General features: G+C 51.6%; 2 protein-coding genes across 8 annotated transcripts; both read right to left on the bottom strand.

Moving 5' to 3' along the window:
- Positions 1 to 247: 247 nt before the first annotated feature.
- GANAB (glucosidase II alpha subunit) lies at positions 248 to 16,165 on the bottom strand. Of its 7 annotated transcripts, none has more exons than XM_073883589.1 (26): positions 16,070 to 16,165; positions 13,264 to 13,368; positions 13,009 to 13,117; positions 12,640 to 12,767; positions 10,004 to 10,183; positions 9,479 to 9,544; positions 9,267 to 9,353; positions 8,613 to 8,686; positions 8,361 to 8,444; positions 8,177 to 8,273; positions 7,479 to 7,659; positions 6,718 to 6,871; positions 6,176 to 6,411; positions 5,967 to 6,093; positions 5,783 to 5,862; positions 5,211 to 5,354; positions 5,017 to 5,113; positions 4,603 to 4,704; positions 4,188 to 4,431; positions 2,727 to 2,791; positions 2,455 to 2,531; positions 2,272 to 2,346; positions 1,987 to 2,100; positions 1,751 to 1,863; positions 1,500 to 1,600; positions 248 to 1,361 (listed from the first exon to the last, which is right to left on the bottom strand). In XM_073883589.1, exons 1-26 carry the CDS (start codon positions 16,105 to 16,107, stop codon positions 1,252 to 1,254), a joined length of 2,988 nt encoding a protein of 995 aa, XP_073739690.1. In that variant the 5' UTR covers positions 16,108 to 16,165; the 3' UTR covers positions 248 to 1,251. The 7 variants fall into 7 exon arrangements, with proteins under 7 accessions (XP_073739690.1, XP_073739689.1, XP_073739692.1 ...); XM_073883588.1 differs by lacking the exon at positions 16,070 to 16,165 and adding an exon at positions 14,518 to 14,717; XM_073883591.1 differs by lacking the exon at positions 9,267 to 9,353.
- A 211-nt stretch (positions 16,166 to 16,376) lies between these two features.
- INTS5 (integrator complex subunit 5) lies at positions 16,377 to 21,021 on the bottom strand. The gene is made up of 2 exons (XM_025878554.2): positions 20,889 to 21,021; positions 16,377 to 19,527 (listed from the first exon to the last, which is right to left on the bottom strand). Exons 1-2 carry the CDS (start codon positions 20,966 to 20,968, stop codon positions 16,548 to 16,550), a joined length of 3,060 nt encoding a protein of 1,019 aa, XP_025734339.1. The 5' UTR covers positions 20,969 to 21,021; the 3' UTR covers positions 16,377 to 16,547.
- Between the last annotated feature and the right edge of the window lie 5,337 nt (positions 21,022 to 26,358).

The raw sequence follows: 26,358 nt of genomic DNA, 5'->3' as shown, positions 1-26,358 counted from the left end.
AAAGCTGTTTCTATTCAAGAGGGACCCCATCAGCTCTGGTCACCACTATTAACTAGGCCTGCTAAAATATGATGAACTTGCTGGACTCCTCTATGAAAATATTGGCATCTAGCAAGTTGAGGAAGACTTGCACTCATTCATTTTGCTGAACTGATGAGGCTCGTGCTGAAGTTAGATGAAAATGTCAGGCCCTTAGGCTTCTAAGGGTCTGTGGTTCAGGCCAGAATCAGAATCCGGACATCAACAGTTATTTACTGGTTTCTCTCTTTATTGTTTCTCCTTTTATCAAAACCTGTCGCAGCTGGGGGCCAAGAGGAAGTAAAAAAAATTGCCACAAATATTCCCCCTTGTCCCCAGTTAGTCCTCCCCCACCCCCCACCCAGGGCTTCAAGCCGACCCTGGGCACACATGATCATCTCCCCCCACCCTCAGCCTTCTCCCAGCAATAAATACAGGTGACCGTGATTTGACGAAACCACAACTGATTTCTCCATCTTGAATGCCCCCCGAGGGGACAAAAAGGGGGCAAAAGAAGTTTAATGCCCATCTCCTCTTAAGGAAGAGCGGAAACTTCTTTCGCCCAAAGGACAGGGGAGACAGAACTGCCCCTGTCAGAACTGCAGCAGCTCTAGAAGCAATCGGGGAGAGGAAAGGTTGGGGTGACAGGGAAGAGGATGTTCTCCAGCAACCTCACTCCTTTGATCCATTCATCCCTTATCAGGTAAGGGGTGGTCCCAGTGTATCAGTGGGGCATAAAAAGGGGAGGGCTGAGACAGAGAAGAATCGGGAGAAGAAAGAAACAAAAGGAGAGCAGTTTGGTGGGGAGGGAAGGGGAAGGAGAAAAGGAGCCCTAAAGCTCACTGCCCTCTTCTTCTTCCAAGAAATGGCATCAACACACAAGAGGTATAAATGAAGAGGGTCTAGAGGAGATTCAGGGCCCCCAAAAGAAAGGAAAAAGAAGGGAAAGCAAGGGTCTCACGGTCCCCAGGTCTTCACAGGTGAATGTGCTCCAGTTAGAGCAACAGAGTGTTGAGGGACGATGGGAGACTTGGTGTCAGCGGGGTGGCAGAGGTCAGGAGGTCACAGGAAGAATTCAGAGTGCAGGGACAGCTTCTCATCCTGCCCAGATGTTGGCAGAATTTCAGTCTTCAGATAAGAAAGGTGAAGTCTGGGGACGGTCAAACTCCAAGGCAGAAGGAAGAGGAACTCTCATCACCACTGCGCCCTTCCCACCCCCCAACATCCCTTGTGTTATCGCAGGTGAATGCTCCAGTCAGATGCCACGTTGACGCCAGGCTTGCGCAGGATCAACACAGAGGTCTCAGGGTCATGCTGGAAGGACAGGCGGCTTTCAGGCGATCCTGGTGGAGAAAAAGAAAGCGTTCCATGGTCACAGCAATAGGCTACGGCATAGCAACTGCTTTCCTACAGGCAAGGTGTCCCAGCCCTGCCCCTACTTCCCCTCTTTCCCCCGCCTGGGGGCCAGTCTCACCCCTCACCTTTTGTCTGGAGGACCACGGCTGCTGGCTTTCCAGCCCCTATTATCACCACCCGCTCAATCCAGATTGGTGTCTCAAAGTGGCCTTTGGGGTCTGCTGAGCTAGAGGGAACAAAAACAGATGCCTGTCAGGGAGAAAGATGTCAGAGTAGAAGGAAGGAGGAGACCCAGAGCAAGGTCATACGCAAGAAAAGAGCACAGCGCACTGTGAGCATCCCTGAGGCTACCAAGGACGAATGAGCACTTCCTTACCTGGAGACAAGGCTGTTGCCAGAGAACGAGAACCGACGCAACAGGAACTCATGGCGAGTCTGATAGTTGAATGTGTGCCCATCATCTAGAAAGAGCTCTCCTTGGGCCGTACCCTGAGCGGGAAGTGGGATAGGGGAGAGCCTGAGCCCAAGAGGGAGTGGGGGGCACTCCCCCCAGGGACTGAATCCCGGGACGGCCGGCAGAGGGCTGAGGGGGCTCCCTGCCCACGCCCTCACCTGGGGACTGAGAGCAACGAAAAGAGTGACGGGGTCATCCTTCATACAGTCAGAAGAGCGCCGCACTCGCATCCACCGGGGGATAATTGTCCCTCCACGCTGGAACACAGGGGTCTAGGGCGAGACCAGGGAATGAAGTTGCCCCACTGTCCAATCTTGGGCCCGGCAGTGTCTTTTGCTCTTGCCCATCTATGCCCACTTACATACTGGACTCCAAAGCACACACTCTCCCCTTCTGGAAACTGACAGGCAGATGGAGCTGGCAGCTGGGCCAGGCATACTCACACTGCTCAGGGTTACAGGCAGGTACAGGGTCTGGGGACCGTAATGCTTCTGGTAGCTCTGAATGTCATACCACACCTGTGGGTGGCAGAACACACAGTAGGTCACTGCACAGGGCCCCCATCCTATTTACCCTCGTTGGCCTTCACCACCTTTCCCCATCACACCCTTTCTTCCTTAACTCACCTCCCCTTGGCCAGGCAGATAGACCTGCACACCATGAGCCCCGGAGTCTGATACAGGGTGAACCAATAATGCATCCCCTAAAACACACCAGAATCAGCTGTGAATTGAGGGGACCAGTTCCCAGGCAGGGAGCACCAAAACGCCTGCCGCCTTGTGCCACCGGCCTCACTCACTCCTCCCTCCCGGGGCATCCACAGACCCCTCTCCCACAGGTGCTTACTTCTTCTCAGCCCTATGCCAACCCACCAGCAACTGTCCCCTCCATTTCTCACCAAGCAGGAACTGATCGTCTATACTGAAGGTGGTCACATCCTGAGGATAATGTACCCACAGGGGCCTAGGAAAGAAGCAAAACAACAAGGGAAGACACCTGCTGTCCTGGCAGAGGTCAAAGACGCTAGCCCAGGAACCGGAGATAAGAACAGCACAGGGGACAAGCCAGGAGCTTGTGCCAGGCAGCCCAACTGCGTGGTAGGCCTCAGCTATGCAACCTACCCTTGGTCTAGTCATTGAATTTCCTAATCCATCTGCTTGCCTCCTCCTCCCCCACCTCCTCCTGAAACTATTCCACATGGCAACATTCCAGTGGCCATTTCATTATCCTGCATCAGGTCGAATTTTCCTCTCCTACGTCATCTCCTACCTCCCCCTCTGGGTCCTTACCCTGAGACACACTGGTCTTTCTATCCCTGGAACACAACAAACTCATTTCCACTTTAGGATGTCTGCACTTGCAATCTCCTGTGCTGGGAACTTTCTTCCTCTAGATCACAAAAGTCCATCTTCCTCATTAGTCAGGCCTCATCTCACATGCCCTTTTTTGTGTGTTTTAAGTAGGTCCTACACCCAGCATGGAGCCCAATATGGGGCTTGAACTCATGATCCTGAGATCAAGACCTGAGCTGAGATCAAAAGTCGGACGCTTAACCAAATGAGCCACCCAGGTGCCACTCACATGTCTTTCTTCTTAAAAAGGCCATTTGTAGAACTAAATTACATTACCCTATTCAAAGAGCTTATCACTGTTGACAATTTTCTTTTTTTTTTAATTTTTTATTTATTTTTTAAAGATTTTTATTTGAGAGATAGAATGAGATAGAGAGCGAGCATGAGAAGGGGGAGGGTCAGAGGGAGAAGCAGACTCCCTGCTGAGCAGGGAGCCCGATGCGGGACTCGATCCTGGGACTCCAGGATCATGACCTGAGCCGAAGGCAGTCACCCAAGCAACTGAGCCACCCAGGCGCTTTTTTTTTTTTTTTTTTAAAGATTTTATTTGACAGAGAGAGACAGCGAGAGAGGGAACACAAGCAGGGGGAGTGGGAGAGGGAGAAGCAGGCTTCCCACAGAGCAGGGAGCCCGATGCGGGGCTTGATCCCAGGACCCAGGGATCATGACCTGAGCCGAAGGCAGACACTTAACAACTGAGCCACCCAGGCACCCTGGCAATTTTCTTATTTGCATATTTGTGTACTTGTCTGTTTGTCTTACTCCCAAGGATGGAAGGATACTTGTCGGCCTTGTTTTAGGCTCTGGGGACAGTGACGAACAATGCCAGGCAGCAACGTTTACTGCTACTGCTACTTAGTCTCTTCTTACTCTCAACCTTGAAACCAGAATTTCCCTCCTTTACAAGGCCCTGGTGAGTGGCAAAAGAGGCCTAGAGATGGAGCCCGGTCCCCACTGTCCCTCAGCCACCTCAGCCCACTCTATGCAGACCCAGCTCAATGCCTCACCTCATGACAGGAATGCCTTCACGATGGGCCTGATAGAAGAGAGTGTACCAGAAGGGCAGCAAGGAGTATCGCTGGCCCAAGGCATCTCGGATGATGTCATGGTACTGAGCTGGTAAGAGCCAGGGCTCTCGCCGCCCAGTGTCCAAGTGTGCGTGTGCCCGGAAGAATGGCTGGTAGGCACCCATCTGGTACCAGCGCACAAGCAGCTCCGGCTCTGGATTTTTGAAGAAACCGCCCACATCCGCTGGGAGAGGGGAGGCAGGAAAGAGGTTGGAAAATAGGGTGAAAAAGCTGCTACCTAAGGAGCTCCCCCAGGTCCCACCCTAGACTCTCAGCTCTGTTTGTGCCTGGGTCCTGTGCCCTCTACCTGGCTCCTCTCCCACCAAACCAAGACCCTCAATTCTCCCCCTCTCACCTCCACAGAAGGAAAGTCCCACCAGCCCCAAGCTGAGACACATAGGGATAGAGATCTTCAAATGGTCCCACTCAGCAGTGTTGTCTCCTGTCCACACAGCTCCTAAGGAAAATGAGGGAGATGGAGCTTGCCAACAGTGAAGGGGCTCTGCTTTTCATACAGCCAACTCCTCTGACCTGCCACATCTGTTCTAGGGCCCCCGGGGTCCTGTCCAAGGTGGCAGAATTCACAACAGCACTTGAAAGGGGACCGGTCCTCCCCCGTCCCTGGATCCCCTTAAAGTGCGCAGGTTGGGGGGGGGTGGTGGAGATGCAGCCTGCTGCTCCTGGAGGACAGCCGCGTGGACAGACAGTGCACCACTCTTCCGATCTGGCCTTTACACCCTCTGTCACAGCTCTATTCTCCAAATCTTACCAAAGCGCTGGGAGCCAGCGAAGAAAGCCCTGCTCAGGACAAAAGGGCGCTCTAGGCCCCCAGAGCGCAGCACCAACCCGTCTGCCGTTGCCATGTGCTGGGTGGACAAAGGAGAGAAGGGGTAGTGAGGAACAAAAGCCTGCTGTCCTGTGCAAGTTCCCCAGCCCACAGGCTCTCCTCACTCAGCCTCTTACCACGTAGAAGCCATAGATGTTATGCACGTCTCGGTGCTCCCAGCCCCCATAATGTTGGGCATCCTTGAGCATGGTAACCTCTGGACCATTGAACACAGACGGTTCGTTCATGTCGTTCCAGACATAGAGGTTGGGAGCTGAGCCCTAGGCACACGAAGCAGAAAATGGGACAGAGGGGAGGAAAAAGACAAACTCTAAGAGCAGAGAACTCCTAAGAATCCAAAAAGCATTTCTCAGGGTCCTCTGAGGAGCATGATAAATGTTCCTAATAAATACAGGCAGCCAGGAGCACCTGCGGGGGGGCTCAGTCAGTTAAGCACCGACTCTTGGTATCGGCTCAAGTCATGATCTCAGGGTGGTGGGATCAAGGCCAGTGTCAGGCTCCACCCTCAGCGGAGAGTCTGCTTCTCTCCTCTCTCTGCAACCCCCTCCCCGCACACTCTCAAATAAATAAATCTTAAAAAAAAAAAAATACAGGCAACCAACAACAGCAGGGCTGGCTGGCAGAGAATGACGGACTTAGGGAGGCAGGGTGGGAGAGACAGATGCAGGCAGGGGAGGGGCTGCCATACCTCATAGTTGTCAAAGCTGAACATGTTAGCCCACCAGGCCCTCATTGTGGGATTGGTAAAGTCAGGGTAACCAGCAGCGCCTAGGACAAGTTAAGGCTGGCTGTCAACCTTCAAGGGGCAAAATGGCTCCCATCCTACCTCCCTGGTCTCACAATAGCTCTCCCTCAATTCTGGGCCCACCTACCTGGCCAGCACCAGCCCTCGTAGTCAGAGCCATCCCGGGTTTTCACATACAGACCCCGGCTCTGCAACTCTTCGTGCACACGGTAGCCGGAATCCACCTTGATGTGGGGGTCCACAATGGCCACCAGCTGCAGGCAAGGAACAGGGGTGCTCAGAGCTCTCCAGGGCTGTTGTGCCGGAGAAGACTGAGCATGGCCACAGCCCTCTTACCTTCCGCCTCTTGGAGGCCAAGTGTTCCAGCATGGTAAGGGGTTGGGGGAAACGGCTGGGGTCCCAGGTGAAGTAGCGCTTGCCATCAGCATGCTCGATGTCCAGCCAAATGACATCGCAGGGCAGGTTGTGATCATCGAAGCCCTGATCGACTTCCAGCACGTCAGCCTCATCCCGGTAGTTCCAGCGGCTCTGGTGGTAGCCGAGGGAGAAGAGCGGGGGCAATGCCTGGGTCCCTGCAGGCACGGGGGTCACAATGGGGTCAGGCCCAACCTGGGGCCATCGGGAACACCCAGAAATTGATGGAGGCTTGTTGGGGGGGTGAGGGAGAGAGGAACGGGGGGCGGGGGAGAGAGAGAGAGAGAGAGAGAGAGAGAGAGAGAGAGAGAGAGAGAGGGAGGGAGGGAGGGAGAGAGAGAGAGAAAGGGTACTGGACTAGTAAGCAGGCTGAGGCACAGAATTTTTGAAAACGGAGTCACCCCTCTCAGGAAGACAGGGCCAGGGGAGGCGGCTGCTGGCTGGCAGAGAGGGGACGCGCGTACCTGTGAGACTGGCATACTGCCGGAATACATCAGAGACGGAGGGCCCGAGCAGCAAGAAGACATTGATGATGCCGCTCTCCGACATCCAGCGGACATCTGTCTGCGGGGTCTCCCCGGAGCCTTGCAGGTAGTCTAGCATCTTCCCAAACAGGGTCTACAGAGGGGACCAGAGACACAGGTCCGACACCCACCTCTTCTTCCCTGACCCAGAGACAAAGCAGCAATGTTCTCTTCAGAGTCCTCACACAGCTGGGTCCTAAGGAGTCAGTCAGGGCCGAGGTCAGGTATCACCTCCTCAGTGAGGCTCTCTGGACCACGCCGTCTCAGACAGCCTGTCTCTGTCCCCACCACGTGATCACTGCACTTCCTTCTCACCACTTACCACTGCGGAACTCAGCCCGCCTCCTTACCTGTCTTCCATCTGTCTTCCGCCCCGAGAGTGAGGACCTGTCCTACCTCAATGAGCAATATATCCCCAGCACCTCCAAGAGTGTCCAGTACATGACAAACGGTCACTAACAAACGTACTGACAACAGATGCAGAAGAAGCAATATTTTCTCCACAAGTGTGTGTTTTCTGGGAAGGACCAGGGAACTCAAATGCTGCTCCCAAGGCTCAGGGCCCCTTCTCCCACCCAGCCCCTAAACAGTATCCCCCGAAGAGCCTCCAGCCAGCCTCTTCAAAGTAAACGCCCCCGGCATACGCATTTGCCTCAGGCCTGAAGACTCACTCTCTTACTCCTCCCTGCACGCGTGCTCACCTTCCCTGCAGTGTTGGAAGATATGTCAATCCAGGTCTCTGCAGCATTGAGCCAGAAGATGCCCAGGTCCCGATGAGGGCTGTGTGCCAGAAGCACAGGCACAGACCCATAAAGGGCCATGGGGTTGTACAGCTCGTACTGGAATACATCCAAATTGTAGAGGCGATACGGCTCCCCACCCCTGCAGGCAGACAGACAGACTGGCCCTAGGCTGTGGCACCCACAACCTCCATCCCACAGATACAGGTGAGTGATAAAAACTGGCCCCCCTGCCCTTTCTCAAAGGAGAATTTTTTTTTAAGATTTTATTTATTTATGAGAGAGAGAGAGAGCGCAAGAGAGCACGGGCGTGGAGGGGGGGGGGGGGGGGGCAAAGGAAGAGGGAGAGGGAGAAGCAGACTCCCCGTTGAGCAGGGAACCTGATGCGAGGCTTGATCCCAGGACCCTGGGATCATGACCTAAGCCGAAGGGAGACGCTTAACGACTGAGCCACCCAGGCGCCCCTGAAGGCAGATGCTTAACTGACTGAGCTACCCAGGCGCCCCTCAAAGTTGAATTTTCTGATCATCAAAGGTGATCTGGCCACAGGAAGTGATCCGTGCTTGTCTGGAGTATCCAAACTGCATGGATACCACCCCACAGCCCTAAAGTCCGACCCCTCTTTCCCCCCCATTTCTTGATGTCACCATGGGACTCACTCAGTGACTTTTAGCCTCAGGTTGTCTGCATGCTCAGGGATCCCATACACATGCTCCATGCCTGGCAGAGAGAAGTCCAAACCCACAGACGTGGGGCCTGGAAGGAAAGCAAAAGATGGGCTTTAAAGCTTCTGTTTGACAAGGAGTCCCTGCGTCCCTGCCCAAGGCTCTCCCAGTCCCTCACCATATGGCTTGCTGTCAGAGTGAGTTTTGAATGTCTCCTCCCAGGCTTCTGGCTCATCTTTCTCTGCTTTCCCCTGGGTCTCCTCTGGCTGTGAGGAGGAAAGCAGACCACCTCCAATCACACACTAGCTCTCTCTTCCCCCACCCTCTTCTAAGTCCTGTCCCCAACGGGGAGACTGAGCTCAAGTTTCCTGTGGACCTCTCCCCTCCAACCTCCCAGCCAGCCCTGTGCCCAACCACCCAGCCCGCCGACTTGCCTTGTCACCATCCCCAGGTGCTTCCTCGGGCTGGGCCCCACCGCCCTCAGCTGGGTCTTTTGATCCTTGCCTGGAAGGTAGGAGAGCTGTCTGCTCCAATCCAGAGGGGGCAGGGACGAGGGGCTAATGGAAGGAGGGGTAAGGGAATAGAGAGCCAAGGGTCCAAAGGAATGAAGGCATTGGAGGAAGGGACTGAATGTTAAAGCTTGGTGAGGGACCCCGGTGAGCAGATCAGTATGCAAAGGACGGGGAGAGAAATGAGAAAGGGAAATGATTCGGTGCCTCCCGCACCCAGGACTAAATCACTAGCCCCTGCCCGCATTCCGAAAGAGACAGGCAGGACGGTTCGAGTGCCTAGACTGGGAATGTCAGTGCTGGCTCTGCAGCCTCCGAAAGAATCTGGCCCCAACTACTCTCACTGGGCCTCAGCCTCTTGGCCTGACACCAGGGTTTTACAAAGGCAAGTGGGTCACACCATAGTCAAACCTCTACAGACATATGCAGGGACTCAAACAAGAGGTTCTGCCAAAGAAGACTTTCAAGGGCAGCTGGCAAGCACTTCCACCTAGAGCCTCCGTGTACTCCCGCTAAGAGCCAGAAACCCCAGCATCAGGCGGCATCTCTCCACCCCTTGGCAAAGCAAGAAGCACCTTACATTCCTTAAGGACTCCCAGCATTTCATGTTCCTTCTCCTAGGGGGCTCCCAGCCAGGGGAACAGGGACCAGATACCATGTATCTGGGGAAAGAAGGGTGAGTGAAGGGCAGGGCATAGGAAGGTCTGGGGCACCTTCCCCTGGGGACCAGAGTGAAGGGCAGGTAAGGGCAGAGGAACAGATACAGTACCAGTGGCCATGGATTTACCTAGAGAAAAGGTTCTTGATCTTATCCCAAATGCTACCGAGCGTGAGACTAACTTTATCCGAGAAACTGGGGCAGGAGGAGATGGGTAGGGAAGGGGAAAAGGAGGCACAAAACCAACACAAAAACAGAAACATAAAAGTGAGTTTCAGTCGACAAACTTCCAGAGATGGGGGGTGGGGCGGAAAAGAAACCAAAAAAAAAAAAAAAAAAAAGAAGAAAATAAACCTGGGAAATGTGATGGTGTGAGAAGGGGAAGAGGGAAAGGCAGACCCAGGCAGGCCTCCCAGAGGAGGTGCCCAGGGTACAGCTCAGAGACAAAAGTGACTTGCCTCCTGATCTGTACAGGAAAGGGAGAAAACCGCAACCCGGGTCTGCTTCCTACTCTCCCCGAGAGCAGCTTCTCCCAGCCCCAGCCCCTACGGTGGTCCTGCCACCCTGTTTCCTCCCAGGGACCCGGGGCCAAATCCACCACACCCCTGGGCTCTTGCACACTAGGTTCTCTCTGGTCCCAACCCCTGTACTCACGGGACCCTGGGGGCCCTCTGGTGCTCAAAATCCAAGAGTCCTCGGGCATTGACACTGAGCAAAAGACTGCGGTCCTCTAGCAGGTCCAGGCGGAATGGCCGCGCCGTCAAGATGATTTTATAGGGTCCCTCAGCCACGGTGAGCTCCACGCTGTTGTCATCACGGCCAGAGATGGAAAGCCTGGGAAAGAGATCGAAAGGGATACAAAGCAGCACAAAGGGCGAAGAGTAGTGATGACACTTCAGGGGTGGCGGGGGGGGGGGACCGCTAAGAGCTATTGGTGTTGTGGGGACAGTGCCAGGGCGGACAGATTCACCAAAGGAACCAAAGAAGAGCTTGGCAGTGGACCCAAGCATACTTAGAACTTAGAAATGTAACAGAGGTAGCATGGCGGTTTGGTGAGGAAAGGACAACTATTCAATAGTGAAGTCAGAAAAACAGATTTCCTAAACAGGAAAAAAACAGTACCAAATCCCTACTTCATACCAGATACTAGCATCAACTCCAGACAGGTTATTACTTAACATTTTAAAGTAAGATTTTTTAATTCTTTTTTTTTTTTTTTTTAAGTAATCTCTACACCCAACATGGGGCTCAAACCCACAAACCCAAGATCAAGAGTCGTATGTTCTGGGGCGCCTGGGTGGCTTAAATGGTTAAGTGTCTGCCTTTGGCTCAGGTCACGATCCCAGGGTCCTGGGATCGAGCCCCACATCCGGCTCCTGTCTCAGCGGGGGGTCTGCTTCTCCCTCTCCCTCTGCCTCTCCCCCTGCTCATGCTCGCTCTCTCTGTGTCTTGAATCTTTTTTTTTTTTAAAGATTTTATTTATTTATTTGAGAGACAGAGAGAATGAGAGATAGAAAGCACGGAAGGAAGAGGGTCAGAGGGAGAAGCAGACTCCCTGCTGAGCAGGGAGCCCGATGCGGGACTTGATCCCAGGACTCCAGGATCATGACCTGAGCCGAAGGCAGTCGCTTAACCAACTGAGCCACCCAGGCGCCCTCTGTGTCTTGAATCTTAAAAAAAAACTTAAAAAAAAAAAAAGGTGGTATATTCTGTTGACTGAGCCAGCCAGGCGTCCCTAAAGTAAGATTTTTAGAAAAAAATATATTTTTCTGACCTTGAGATAGAGAATTATTTCAACACAACTTAGAGGGGCGCTTGAGAGGTTCAGTTGGTTAAGCGTCTCCTTTGGCTTGGGTCATGATCCCATGTTCCTGGGATCAAGCCCCACATTAGGCTCCCTGCTCAGCGGGGAGCCTGCTTCTCCCTCTCCCTCTGCCTGCAACTCCCCCTGCTTGTTCTCTGTCAAATAAATAAATATTTTATAAAAAGTATATAAGAAATTAAAGTTAAATTAAAAATATAAGATTATATAAAATATAAGAAATATAAAAATTAAAAATGATATTAAAAATTAATAATAAACACAACTCAGAAAATGCTAACACCATGGGGCACCATATGAATATATACGGCAGTAAAAATGAATTTCTAAAGCTATATGCAACAGAGTTATATAAAGTTATGTCAAAGACGGAAGTTCCAGAAGCCCACATTCACTAGAGGATACTTACCCTAAACACTCAAAACCAAACACACCTACATAGTTTATGGCTTAGGGACACAAACACAAATACGTTTGTGTATACCTGTTCTTATGTGCATACATGACACAACTGTAAGAACAAGACAAGGGAATGAACTTTAGAGTAACAATCACCTCTGAGGGTGGTCAGGACCACAGGATAGTGAGAAGTAAATGGTTGGGCTGGGTAAAGGGTATACAGGGAAGAGGGTTTATCATATCATTTTCTATAGATTTTCTTTTTTAAGATTTTTATTTATTTATTTGACAGAGAGAGAGAGACAGCGAGAGAGGGAACACAAGCAGGGGGAGTGGGAGAGGGAGAAGCAGGCTTCCCGCGGAGCAGGGAGCCCGATGCAGGACTCGATCCCAGGACCGTGGAATCATGACCTGAGCCAAAGGCAGGTGCTTAACGACTGAGCCACCCAGGCGCCCCTTATCATAACATTTTCTAAATTAAGTACTTAATAGAGAGCCATGCATGGGGCGCTGGGCTGGTTCAGTCAGCAGAGCATGCGACTCTTGACCTCAGGGTTGTGGGTTTGAGCCCCACATCGGGTGCAGAGATTACTAAAAAAAATAAAATAAACAAACTTAAAAAAAGAGAGAGAGAGAGCGCGCCACGCATGGAATACTCATAATGACACTGTGTCATGATTCAAGGATTTGAGTAATCATATCATGAGCATCTGAAGAAAAACAAAGAAAAAGAGAAAAGTAAGGGGAAGGGAAAGGACGGGAGGAACCAACCACAAAGACACTAACACTGGAGGGCAAGACCTGGGGCCTTGTTTATCTACTCTTGCATTGTCAGCCCCTAGCCCAGGCCTGGCACAGAACTGGAAGAAGTATCTGTTTGCAGAATGAAAGAAAAAGGGCAGAAGAGAAAATGCGTGAAACAGAGGGAGAAATGGAGCAAGGTTAGAAGAGGGACGAGATGCTAGTCAGCTGTTATCCCAAAGTGGAAAAAAAAAATCAACCAAATAAAGGTTAATCAGGAAGGACAAAAGGACCAGGGAAATGGATAGGTTTCTCAGGAAAAATTTACCGAGACGTGGGGGGCTCGGCCACCAATACATCTGGCACCCGGTATCGGGGCCGCCGGGGCTCCAGTTCATCAATCCTGATCCAGGTCATATTCTTTTGAAGCCCCTGGAGCTCCAGCACCAGCACTACCTGTGGGGGCAGAGGTTTGGATCTGGAGAAGGGAGAGGGCTACACCATGGAATGCCCTCTGAACCCACTCCCTCCTGAGGGGTCTCCTCCTTCTAGCCCCTTACCTAAGGGATCTGAGATACGAATTCCTCACAAAATCCCAAGATGGCTGGGATAGGATGTTGGCTACAGGTTCACCTCTGCCGAATTACCCCTTAGCCATTTCCCCACCCCCACCAGACTCCTCCTTTTCTCCCCTGACCTTGGTGACCTCATTGATCAGATGGACTGTGAGGGCATCAGGACCAATCTGTAGAGAGTCCAGCAAGGCTCGGTACGGAGAGAGGCCTGGACGCATGCTTCGTTGCCTCCTGCCAAGTGAAATGGGAAGGAGGGAAGGTTCCCCAATGTTCCTAGGACCCTCTACCACCTGCAATGTCCCCAGGCTACCCCCCATCTGCCACAGCACCTCCCACAGTACCCTATTTTCCAGCCCACTCTCCAAGAAATATCATACTTGCAGAAGGAACTCTCTTCACAGGTCTTAAAGTTGCTTCTATCCACAGCAAGGGTAACTCCCAGGCAGACCCCTAAACAAGCGAGTACCAAACCTGTCCCAGACCTAAGGAGGAAAAAAGACAAAGAGGGAACAATCAGCGCAGAGATCAGAAAAGGCCCCACCTTCACAGGGAAAGGCCCCTTCCCACCACAACCCTAAAAGGGGAGAAAAATAGAGTCTGGTCAAATAGAAGAGAAGGCACAGTGGACATGGGGTGAAACGTCAGGCCTGCGGAGTTGGCTCACTCACACCTTCCCTTCAAAAGGCAGGGGAAGTGGACAAAGGATCTTTGGCCTTCAGAGGCCCTGGTATTGACTCTGGTTACATCAGCTTCTCAGAGGAAAGGAGCAGTAACAGCCAGTCCCAGGGGAAGCGGTGGCACCATGTGAGGAACAGAGAAACAAAGCGAGCCATGCCTTTCCACGGGCAAGGCATCAGGTGGAGCTACGGTGGTAAAGTTAAAGATGTACCCTCAGCTAGCCTGTTGTCACAATACCCAGAGTCCCAACATCCCTAGCACCCACGCACCCTGCTCCTCAGACCTCCACTCCTAGGGATTCGAAATAAGTCGCCAATACCACGACCTAAGCCTGAAAAGAATAACAACAGCCACATGTCCTGAATCCTAACATACCCTGAGGGGCCGGGCTAACTGCCTATATCCCTAGTTTTCAACTCAGCCTGAAGTTTTTAAAAGTGCCAATCTCACCCCGAGATTCTGATCGAACTGGCACACAGCGGGGTCTGGGCATCAGAGTTTTTAAAATCTCCTCAAAACAACTCTAATGGGCAACCATCATTCAAAACCACTTCTTGATACATACTACCTCTTTTTCATTTCTTTCGTTGTTTTCTTGGTGGATGTAGGGTTGGGGTTTTTCCCAGATGGGAAAATTGAAGCATAAAAGGTTCAATAATCCATCCAAAACTGAACTGCTAATAAGGGGTGAAACTGGGATTGAACTCAGCTCTGCCTGACTCCGGGGCGCACGTACTTCATGATACACAATACAGCATGCTACCTACCAGCAGGGCCTGCCTCACTGAGGACCATTACCCCAAGGTTACCATAAACTGTTAGTTCCCCAAGGTGCTATCAAATGACAGACAAGGGACTAAATGGCTAAACAAGTTAGTTTGAAAGATACATTCATCCATTCTCAGTAAATCCCAAACAGAGGTTCTCAAACTTCATTGTCTGTTAAGAATTACCTGCAGTATTTAGTAAATGTAGATTCCCGAACCCCGGGAGAAATCTTCATTTTAAACATGCTTTCCCAGAGGCTGATGTGGGTTGTCCAGGAGCACACTCTTAAAATGTCCCAAATAGGAGAGAAAACAAACACAAGCTTCTCTTCTTCTAAGTCTTAAAACTTTGCAAACTGCTAACTAGAGACTATATACATTGTACCCAGCATTAGCCTCAGCATCTGCCTGAAAGCTAAAGGTAAGGAAAATTCACCAGAAAGGAGATGGCAGAACACAGTAAACCCTCCAGTTCCAGAAGAATGTGCAAAGCAAGCCAGGGCACACAGAAAAGTGAGGGAAACACCAGGCAATGTCTTTTGATAGGCCAAGCAGGAATAATTAGTAGCAAAACAAGCAGAAGAAATGCTACCAGAAAACTCAACAGCAAGCCTTGTGGCCCAGGTCCTGAGGAGTGACTGCAGCAGGCACCCTGCACCACTGACTCCATGTCCACCTGCCCAAAGCAGCAGTAATCAGAAGTACAGTGAGTTAAACACCCTCTGGAGTCCTATTTGCACAATCTATGCAATGGGCTTGGGAGAAATGCCAATGAGGATAAGATTTCTAAAAGATCTTTCAGATGTGACCTGTTGTAAGGCCCTAGGAACTCCGGAATGCCTTGAACGCCCGAGAGCAAGAGGTGGTCACAAGCCAACGTCAGGAATGAGCCACAGGTAAGGTGCACCCGTTTATTGTTTCAGATCACAGGCTTCCAAAGAGTTGAGTTTACAGTCCAATCTTTTTTTCTCTGCTGGTGACAGTACATGCCTCTCCCACCCCAGTACATCCGTTATGTCCAGGTAAACGTTTTGTGGCGCTGGTGATCGTTTCGAACCGTTTTTTGTTTTTTTCGGTAATAGAAACTCGAAAGCGCAGACCAAAACATTCGACTGCATGTTGTGTTTGAGCACCATCATCCAGGCAGACCGTGAACTTACGGGATCCTGCCCCAACCGTGCCCAGCGACCGTGAACACCGAACAAGCCATGGTTGGTGTCCACGTGAAGACAAGGGCAGGGCAGGGTCCGGGACTCTGGCGGGGGAGGGGGGGCGGCAGGGGGTAGGGCAAGAAGGGTAGTGCAGGCGGGATAGCAGGCCGCGGGGCTTCCCGGCTGAGGGGCCCGCAGGACAGTGGACGCGTTCCCGGGGGCCCGGCCGCGTCTAGTCCCCCGCCCGGATGGCCCGCACCCTGCAGGAAGGAGGCGGCAGCGTTAACCGCCGCGAGCCGCCAAGGGAGGGGGCGGCTAAGAGCGGCCAAGACCAAGAAGAGCGAACGGTTGCGGCCTTCTTGAGCCGCCGGGCTAGAGCTGGGAGCCCCCAGAAGCAAGGGCCCCCAACGCCGCGCGGATGTACCGCGAGGAAACCGGGGGAGCCTGAGGCCGCCTCCAGAGGGACAAAGGGTGCTCACGAGGCCGGGGGATAACAGAGTCTCAGGAGGACACACAGGAAGGAGAGATATGGGGTTTGAGGGGCCTTGGGGCGTCCCGGGCGTGCCCCCGGGTTCCGGGCTCCTCACCGCCTCCTACGCGCCGCCACTGCCGCTACCGCCGCCATCTTGTGCCGGGTTTGCTCCTTGACCCCGAGCCTCTCCTCCCCCCCGCGCGCGTTGAGCCACGTATCTTAGCGCCCGCCCCTTCCGGCCTTCTGATTGGCTCGACCGGAGAGCGGCCGGGCGGCTGTCCCATTGGCAGAGCGCGCACAATAAATGCCCGCGGCAGGCGGGTCTAGGGGCGTAGCCTGAGGGCGGGGGGCGGGATTGTCCAGAGCCAGGTGCTGTCCGACTTTGTCAGCTCTAAGCATCAGACAGAGGAACTGGACTCTGCTTTTCTCAACTCGGCAAATTTTATTTAGAAAAAAAAAGATGGGGGAGGAAAAAAGTGACAGCGCTCTTCAGGCCAAGGTTTTAGAAGAGAAACCTCCACCTTTCTGCAGCACCTTAGCCCCCTAGCTCTCTCACTGCTCAACCTCCCTTGGCTTCCGAAGCTTGGAAAAGGCTATGTTCCCTGCCGAAGGAGAGTGGACGGTGAAGGTGCCTGGAAACGGCCAGAGAAAAGGCCCAGGCGGTCAATGTTGCGGTGGAGGACACTGTGCAGCACAGCGAGATGGGGTCCACCCTCACCCCCGCCCTCCCTGGAGAAGTCCCGGATGAAGCGGCCACGCTCCGACTGGAAGATGAACTTCTGGGGCAATGGCCCATGCTCCCGGAGAAAGCCCCAGACACTGAGCAGCAGCAGACGCACTTCAAAAGGTGCCAGTTGGCTAAATACCTCGTGCATATTACCCAGGGCTGGTGGCAGGAGGCTTCCCTCTGCCATGACAGCTACCAGAGTGCAGGATGCCTCCAGGTGCCAGGGGGAGTGAGCTGTATCAGGGTGGCGAGAGGCTTCCCAATGACCCAGAAGGGCGGCTAGTAGCCCCCGCAGGAGCACGGAACAGTAGCACAGGGCTGGGGGAGCAGCTGCCACCAGCTTTAACAGCTCAAAGAGCAAGGGCTGTTCCCGGAAGCGCCGGCCAATGCGGAGATCCCGCTCCACGGTGGCCCGGGCGTGCTCCTCAGGGGGCCAGGCTAGCTCAGCACCAGCTGCATCAGGACACACACTCTCCACCAGGGTCACTGCCACAGCTTTGGCTGCCTCAGGGCTCAGGGTGGGAGCCCCCCAGCAGCCCCCACATTCAGTACCCCCAGGGGCACTGCAGCAGTGCACCAGGAGGCTGAGGAGGCTCTGGGTGTTATAGATCACTTCCTGCTGATTGCGTGACCGGACAAACTTGGGTGGCTTGAGGCCACAACCGATGACTCCAGCGTGGAAAACTGACCAAATCCCTCCAGGCCCTGGCACAGCTGCAGTGTGCCGCCGGTTTGTGTCCAACAGGGAGGCAGAAGCCAAAGGAGCTGAGACAACTGAGAGAGTCTCGTTGTCCCTATCCACTTCCCCTCCAAATAGTTCTGCGTTGCCCCGATGTAAGGCTCCCTCAACTAGCAGCTGCAAGACAGCTTTGAGCCCAGCTGGAGAGGTCTGAGAGAGGCGGGTAAGAAGCTGAGAGGCCGAAGCCACCCCTGGGGGGCCATGTAGCCTCAGAGATGAAAAGAAGCGATGTACTCCAGCTCTCACCAGTCCCAAGAGTTGGGAGGGGGACAGGGCTTCTTGAGGAAAGGGACAAATGGCCAGGAGAGAGGCAGCAGCTTCAGCTACTTCCTCCTCAGGATGTAGCAGGAGAGGAGCCAGGTCAGACAAATGGGCTGATGCAGACTCCCCAAACCGGGCCCCTAGGGCTGCAGGGCCCTCACCACCCTGCTGTTCCCACCCCACGAGCAGTGCCAAGTTGCGCAGGAACCGGGCAGTGAAGGGAGGCTGCAGAGTCCCTGCATGCACCCGAGCCAGGCAGCTTCGGAAAGCCAGAGGCAGGAGGCCAGAGAGGCTGACCACCAGCCCTGCATATAATTGGGTGGCCAGACTCAACTCTTCAGGGCTTCGGGCCCGGCTCAGGAGATGGCCCAAGGCCTCGGGTCCACAGCTAGGCCGAGTATAGACAGAGAGCAGCCCCAGGAGCTGGTGTTGCCAAAGGAAGCGCTTCCGTTCCAATCGTAAGGTCTCTCCACACAGCTCTCCAACATGGTTTCTTAGCGCATCTAGAAAGGGCACAGGGCGGGGGGGTGGGGGCGGGCCCAGCACCCCTTCCCCAGGAGACCCTCCCCGGTGATGAACCAGTTTTTGCAGATGCAGCAGCAGCAGCTGGATCAGCCGGTCACAGGCCTCACGCACCGTGTCCGGCACAGCCAGGCCTTGGGTGGTAATGACTGAGGCAGGCATAGCTGTGTCCACCAGGAACTGCAACAGGCGGTAGGCACCTGCCCCCGAGGCCTGGCTCACCAGGTGCACAGCCAGATTCAGCATGTTGTCCAGCTCCTCTCGGGGGAATCCCTGCAGGTGTTGCTGCAGCTGACTCAGCACAGCTGGAGGCTTAAGGCAGTCCACCAACTCTCCAGAGACTGTGCCCAGCAAAGCTGGTGACATGACCGCCAGCTGCAGTAGGAAGGGGACTGTGGCCTGAAGGGACGGGTCCCCACTCCGGCCCCCAGAGCCCCCTGCCAGGCTATCATGGAACATTCGCAGAAGCTCCCGGCGGATGCTGTCTCCGTGGCGGGAGGCCAGGTGCCCTAAGATGCCTACAACTGAGGCAATCTTGGGCACCCTTTTCTCCCCAGGGATAGCAGGAGATCCAGGGAAGGGGTCTATAGAGGGGGTTTGAGAAGAGCTTGCACCACTGCCACCAGCTCCGCCTCCAGCCCCACCGTGAACACAGAAATCCTTAAGGCCACAGGAGAGAACTCGGGAGATGATAGTGCCAGGAAAAGAGGAGCCAATATGGGCCACAACCCAGTCGAAGTGTGGGGAATGCTGGACAGAGGTATCCAGCAAGGCATCCACGCAGGCATCTGGGCAACTACCAATGAGAGCTGAGAGACACTGAACATAGATGTCCATTAATGTGCGGGTGGCCCGACAGCCCATCCACAGCTGCAGCAATTCGTTGAGGGAGCCAGTGGCATGGGGCACACGCTGGTGCTGGCCTGAGTATGTGCTGCTCAGTTGCCCCATGAGGTCAATGGACCATGCGCTAATCACAGGTGCCCAGGCCTTTGGGTTGGCCCGGATAAACTCAGACAGCACCTGCTGTACTTCCTGCACCACATCTTCTAGACCAGGTCCCCCAGCGGGGACATGGGAGGGTGGGGGTGGACGGAGGTGAGGGGGGCCAGCCACAGGGCTTTCATCCAGGGCAGCCAGGTGGGCCCGGACACTCTCATCAAAGACACCTCGCAAGTGGTCAAGCACGGCAGCCCGAGCAGGTGGCAAAGAGCGGAGCAGGAGAAGACCACAGCGAGCATGTTCCCGGGCCGAGAGTTGGTGGCCCAGAATAGGGTCCACGCCAGTCAGAAAAGCCTTGATTTCCTGGGACAGCTCTTGAGCACTAAAAGGAAGCAAGAGAAGCAGACTTAGAGCATTGGGAGATGTGAGGCACATTACATTCCCCTTGTGAGCTTTGGTTTCTTTCCATGTAAAACAGGGGTAACTGTACCTCCCTCATAAGATAATGAAACACTTAAGCACCGTATCAAGTTCACACTAATCACCCAATAAATATTTTTTCTTTCAATAATAACAATAATATCAATGTTAGGTAACTCATGTCAGGTACTCTTTAAGTACTTTATGTATATTATTTCAATCCAGACAACAGCCCACTTTAGGCTGTTGTCTAATAAGGTATAATCCCACTTTACAGATAAGAAAACCAATGTTAAGTAATCAGACTATAAACTCCAAAAGGGTAGTAAACATTTCTATTCTCTTCAACACTGAATCCCTTTTTATTGAAGTGCCGGGCATTCAGGAGGTACTCCATGAGTATTTTTTGAATTGAGTAAATATACCTTGTGTGGCTACAACATCTGCTTTTAAAAACACCTTTCCAGCTTGACTACCCTCCCCCCAAAACACAAGCACTGGGGATTATGCTCTTAAAGAAAATCCTAAACTCAACTTGTCCCTCATTAAGGCCTCCTAGTAACTGTTTTTTCCCCATATTCTGCAAGCATCTTAACCACCCACCACTTGAACTCCACATCAACAACCAACTCCGGGCATCCTCCTGGCGCCTAGGAATCACAGTGTCCCAGGATACAGACAAGGTAATGTCTGCCTTTCAACCCTTCCCCTCCCAAACAGATGGCTTCAGTCTTAGGCGTTCAGAAGCCGGTGTTATGGGAAGAGGCAAAGTCCACTGCCTTTTCTGCCAAAGAAGACCGCATCCTCTAGGGGCTGATAGGGCTCCGACTGTGCCCTCTCTGATTCCTTAAATAAATAAATAAGTAAATAAATAAATAAACAAACAAACCACCCTAAGTTGAGAGAGAGTAACTTAGTTGGAGGGCAAGGCAAAGGCTAGAGGGAAGCATTTGGCGGGTTTCCGGGACTGGGTTCCCAGAGAGTCTCCATAAAGTCAGGGGACCCTGGGTTCTCTCGGGTCTAAAAGGGGCAGGACAGCTGGGTTCCCAAGAGTTCTGATATCCCCAACTCTTGGGAAAACAAGGCCGGGATCTGGGGTAACTAGGCGTTGGCGTTAGGAGGAGGCAGGACCGAGATCTCAGGAGTGCGGGCACTGGAGCCCAGAGCTTTGGTGAGGCATTCCCTGAGGTCTGGGAAGACCCGAGCAGGAATCCCTGAGAACGCTGACGCGAGTTCTCGAGGTAGGATCCGGGTTTCTGCCGAGAAGGCTGGGGATCGGCGCAGGGCCGCGCGATGGGGGAAGACGCCAGGGGCTCTGACTACCTGAGCGGCGCGGGACCGTGGGTGGCCGGGGCAGGCCCGAGAGGCCCTGGGGCCCCGGGAGGGTCGCACAACGCGGACATCCCGGAGCCCGAGCCCGAGCCCGAGGCGGGAGCGGCGAAGCGCAGGCAGCGCATGCGCGCTGACGGGAAACCCAAAAGGAACCAATGCCTGGGCTTCTCAGGAAAACCCGTCCGGCGACGTCCGCGACCCTCATACATTGGTTCCGGACCGCGTCGGGATCCCAGAGCAGGACTCCGACGGTGACAACGAGAATCCGACCGGCCTCAAAAAAACCTTTTTTTCCCTCAAAGGGTTTTTTTTTTTTTAAAGGGGTTTTAAGACACAAACTAAAGCTAGCTGCGGCTATTCACAGTTGGATTTAATTATTTTTTCCGAAAGCCAAAAATTCAGTGTTCAACTCAGGAGGTTTTTTAAAAATGAAGCACTAGGAAACGTTTTAATCAATAAATAGTGACGATATTAAATAAATAAACAAGTAAACAAACAGTGACAATGGGAAAAGCAGTTAAAAGAAAGAAGGTTAGGGGAAAGCGGTAAGAAGACGGAAAGAAAGGAGGCAGGGGCACCTGGGTGGCTCAGTCGGTTAAGCCTGGGAGTCTGGATCTCGTCTCAGGTTTCAATCTCAGGGGCGTGAGTTCATGCCCCTCGTGGGCTCCACAGTGGGTGGGAGCCTGAGAGAGAGAATGAGGAGGGAGGAAGGGAGGGAAAACTCCTAAGAGAGGAAAAGGAAATAAAGGGAAGGAGAAAAAGCCCAAAATAAATTGGGCTGGCTGGGCTGCAGGTGTTCTCCCGGTCATAAGCTGGCACTTCGGTCCTTCTGTTAGTCTTCATTGTTTAGGCTTTGCTCTCTCCCCAACCTGCCAACTCAGGACCTCTCCTCTCCCTTGCAGAGAGGGAGTGTGGTAACTATATGAGGAGCTCATATGCACCTCTTGAAGAGCCCCCACAACAGCCAGTCTGTCTAGATCAAGTTCCAGCTATCTCACTTACTGGCTGGGTACTCTGCTCACCATTTCTATGCCTACTTCCTCTTCCCCAGTGAAGATGATAATAGCACAACTCCCTCATAGGGTTTGTTGTGAAATTGAAACCAGGGAATGAATATGTTCACTGATGTGAAATGTTGGGGTACCAGAGTGAACGGTCAGGAAAGAAATCTTGAGACGTCTTCTGTGCAAAAAAAAAAAAATGGTTTATTAAAGCACAGGGACGGGACCTGTGGGCAGAAAGAGCTGCACTGCGGTTCTGAAGAGTGACTGATTATATACTTTTAAGTTGGGAGGGGGTTAGGGAAGAGTGTTAAGTCTCTAAGGTTTCCAGGACCTTGAGGGGTCATTTACTACTGTCTAGTAAACTTTAGTCATGAGACCCTTCAGATGTAGATTCGTGGCTCATATGCTTGGAAGATGATTGTTAACATGTATCTTGAGGGGGAGGGTAAGAGATGAAGGATGTTTCCAAAGGGATTTTCATATGTTAAAGGAGACTTGGAGGATCCTGGAGGTCGGGCTAATGTCAAACAAAGGTTGCCTTTTGCCTCTAGCGAAGTATTAACTTTGAAGCAGTTGAGTTCTTGGAGGAAGGTCACTCTGCCTGTCTCAAGTACTTGTCAATGGGCTATAGGTTGTAAGAAGGTTTAATTTTTTTCTACATTTCTTTAGCCTTTGTTCCCCACATCATTCACTGCATAGCACTTCGTGCCTGCAATGTTTAGGTAAGCACTATATAAGCATTCACTGCTTTTATTATATTTGTGGGTTTTTTTAAGTTGATGGTATTTTAAAGATTTTATTTATTTATTTGACAGAGAGGGATAGAGCCAGAGAGCACAAGAGGAGGGAATGGCAGAGGGAGAGGGAGAAGCAGGATCTGCACTGAGCAGGGAGCCCGATGAGGGGCTCCATCCCAGACCCCTGGGATCATGACCTGAGCCGAAGGCATACGCTTAACCATCTGAGCCACCCAGGCATCCCTTCTATTTGTTGAATAAACTCCAGAAAAGAAGCTCTTTGACAACAGGAACTTTCCCTATTTTGTTGAAGGCTATATCCTCATCTCCTACAACAGTGTTTGCCTAGCACGTTGTAGTAGGTTCTTAGTAGTTGGTCGAATGAATGAAAAGGAAAATTGGGGGATGCCTGGGTGGCTCAGTCGGTTAAGCGTCTGCCTTCGGCTCGGGTCATGATCCCGGGATCCTGGGATCAAGTCCCGCATCAGGCTCCTTGCTCAGCAGGGAGCCTGCTTCTCCCTCTGCTTGTGCTCTCTCTCTCTCTCTCTCTCTCTCTCTGACAAATGAATAAATAAAAAATCTTTAAAAAAAAAAAAGAAAAGAAAAGGAAAATTGGTTCTGAGGCCAGAAGGCTTACTGCTCTCAGTGGAAGTGTGAGTTAGAATAATACCAGTTGGCAGTTCCTGAAGATACTTTTGAAACCACTTAAAAACATAGAATTGGACAAAAGTCAAAATGGCTGCACTAATGCTTCCGTGAAGCTTGATTTTATTTTATTTTATTTCTTATTCTTTTTTTAAGATTTTATTTATTTGAAGGAGAGAGAGAATGAGAGATAGAAAGCACGAGAGGGAAGAGGGTCAGAGGGAGAAGCAGACTCCCGGCCGGACAGGAAGCCTGATGCGGGACTCAATCCCGGGACTCCAGGACCACGACCTGAGCCGAAGGCAGTCGCTTTACCAACTGAGCCACCCAGGCGCCCCGCGAAGCTTGATTTTAAAGTAAACTTTTCCCTCTCCAGCAAACCTCCTATCCTCCTTTTTTAGCCTTTTGTTTCAGGAACCTGGTACCGCCCTGAAAAGGACTAAGGAGGCTGGCAGCACCTACACAATTCCTGTAGAAACCAGCTAGATCCTGTATTTACCTATAAAACCCCCCAGCACCTTCCTCTGAGCCCCTTCCTCCAGGTAGGCTTACAGTTTTTGAGGGCCATAGCTTGCTGCCGGCTCTTTTGCCCGGCAAAGCAATAAAGCTATTGTTCGGAGCACCTGGGTGGCTCAGACGTTAAGCATCTGCCTTCGGCTCAGGTCATGATCCCAGGGTCCTGAGATGGAGCGCCACGTTGGGCTCGCTGCTCAGGGAAGAGCCTGCTTCTCCCTCTCCCGCTCCCCCTGCTTCTGTTCCCTCTCTCGCTGTGTCTCTCTCTGTCAAATAAACGAATAAAATCTTTAAAATAAATAAATAAAAATAAATAAAGCTATTGTTCCTCTTTATCCCTAACTCTTGTCTTCCTGCTATATTTTGGCTCTGAAGCACGGAGGTCAATTTTCCAATAACACTTTTGAAGTGATTGTGTTTTAAAAGCTAAATGACTAATTATGGCTTTTTTTTTGTTCTTACATTTTAGAAGTTCAATCACTTACAAAGCGTATATACTACTTACTAGCAAAATCTGTTCTAGAACAGTAATATGAGACAATTTCTGCTCCTAACACTGCCTCAAACTTGGACCCAACACTTCCCATCTCAGAGCCTCAACTTTAGCTCTGTAAAAGGACTTTTGAACCAGATAAGTTCTCTAGCAATGAGACTGTTATGTGGTCTTTGCTCTTAAGGATTTCATAACCTACATGATCCCAGGGTCCTGGGATCGAGCCCCGCATTGGGCTCCCTGCTCTGCAGGGAGCCCGCTTCTCCCTCTCCCTCTGCCTGCCTCTCTGCCAACTTGTTCTCTCTCTCTCTCTGCCAAATAAATAAATAAAATCTTAAAAAAAAAAAAGGATTTCATAACCTAAAAGTGCCTTGTTTTGGTGTTGGACAGATTTAGATTCATATCTGCTATTTATCAGCAATGTAATCCCAAGACAGTGACCCAACTGTTTGAAGCCCATTTCCTCATCTGTAAAATGGGTATGATGTCTCCTATCGCACACGTTTTACGAAGATCACTTTAAAAGACTCAGCATAATGCCAGATACAGAAACTTTTTTGAACACAGCAAGCTCCTTCCGCCTTAGATACGGGGGCAGAACAAAATTATGAAGAATGGGTATACCGAAATATTAAAAATGTCTTTTCTGGGGCACCTGGCTGGCTCAGTCGGTGGAATGTGTGACTCTTGATCTTGGGGTTGTGAATTTGAGTCCCACGCTGGGTGTTGAGATTATTTAAAAATAAAGACTTTAAAAAAAAAAGAATATTATTAGAACTAAGGAAATTAGAATATGAAAAACTCAGTATTAGCCAATGTTGTGTGACAATAGTATTTTGGCTGTATAGAAGAATGTTCTTAGGGGTAAAATCTCATCTGCAATTGACTTTCAGATGAGTCAGCAAAGACAAAAATATAGACACATACATATTTGCAAGTGCATATAGAACAAGTGTAGGAAAATGATAAAAACTGGTCCATCTCAGTGCATATGTAAAGGTTCATTGTACTAATTTCTTAACTTTACTGAAGGTTTGAAATTCAAAATATGAAGCTGGGCTGGGAGGTGCAACACTGGGCCCAAACCCTCCCTCTTCCAGGAAGCCTGCACTGATTAAACAAGACAGACAGAATATGCTTTTCCTCTGTTGAACACACCTCCACACAGGCAGCTTTTTACCTTAGACATCCCAGCCCTAGCTTCCAACAGAAGTTCTGAATGTTAAATGGGAAAAATAATGTTTAGTTTTCAGTTTATTAAAAGTATAATCCTGGGATGCCTGGCTGGCTCGGTTTGTAGAGCATGCACCTCTTGATCTCAGGGTCATGAGTCCAGCCCTGCGTACAGCTTCCTTAAAATAAAATTAAAAATATAATCCAGTAGGGGTGCCTGGGTGGCTCAGTCAGTTAAGCACCCAACTCTTGGTTTCCACTCAGGTCATGATCTTAGAGTTGATCTCAGGGTTGTGAGATGGAGCCCCCGTAGGGCTCTGCACTCAGCAGGGAGTTGACTTCCCCTCTCCCTCTGCAGCCCCCCCCCCCCCCCGCAAACTCTCTCTAAAATAAATAAATCTTTAAAAATAAATTATATATTAGGGCGCCTGGGTGGCTCAGTCGTTAAGCATCTGCCTTCGGCTCAGGTCATGATCCCAGGGTCCTGGGATCGAGCCCCACATCGGGCTCTCTGTTCTGCAGGAAGCCTGCTTCTCCCTTTCCCACTCCCCCTGCTTGAGTTCCCTCTCTCGCTGTGTCTTTCTCTGTCAAATAAATAAATAAAATCTTTAAAAAATAAATAAATAAATAAATATTTATAAAATCCAGCAAAGGAAGTGGAGACAAACATAACATAAAGTGACTTGCTCCCTCTGGTCACACAGAGGCAATGGCAGAGCTGATATCAGGACCCTTATCTCCTCTACCATCTCTGCAATAAGCTGTATTTTTGTCAGAAATGGAGTTGGGAGTGTCACCCACTAGGGAGATAGGATCATCACAGAGCCTGGCTTCTCATTGCCTTAGCTCAAGTGAGCTCCGGGGTCTTAATTGTCTTGTTTCCACACCCATAGCCC

This window comes from Callorhinus ursinus, unplaced genomic scaffold, assembly GCF_003265705.2.
Source record: "Callorhinus ursinus isolate GAN/ISIS: 27379988/994484 unplaced genomic scaffold, GSC_fseal_2.0 scaffold51, whole genome shotgun sequence".
Lineage (NCBI taxonomy): Eukaryota > Metazoa > Chordata > Mammalia > Carnivora > Otariidae > Callorhinus > Callorhinus ursinus.
Note: the sequence above shows the minus strand (reverse complement) of the source record. Positions and strands in the feature narration are given on the sequence as shown.

What these genes read in the sequence shown, in the direction of transcription:
- GANAB (XM_073883588.1), bottom strand. Translation starts at nt 14,576, where the DNA reads ATGTTTAAAATGAAGATTTCTCCCGGGGTTCGGGAATCTACATTTACT. An exon ending in CAGAGGGCCCCCAGGGTCCC is followed by an intron (nt 9,545 to 10,003) that starts GTGAGTACAGGG and finishes CTCCTGCCCCAG; the next exon opens with TTTCTCGGATAAAGTTAGTC. An exon ending in TCGTTGCTCTCAGTCCCCAG is followed by an intron (nt 1,864 to 1,986) that starts GTGAGGGCGTGG and finishes CTTCCCGCTCAG; the next exon opens with GGTACGGCCCAAGGAGAGCT.
- INTS5 (XM_025878554.2), bottom strand. Translation starts at nt 20,968, where the DNA reads ATGTCCGCGTTGTGCGACCCTCCCGGGGCCCCAGGGCCTCTCGGGCCT. An exon ending in CACGGTCCCGCGCCGCTCAG is followed by an intron (nt 19,528 to 20,888) that starts GTAGTCAGAGCC and finishes GCTTCCTTTTAG; the next exon opens with TGCTCAAGAGCTGTCCCAGG.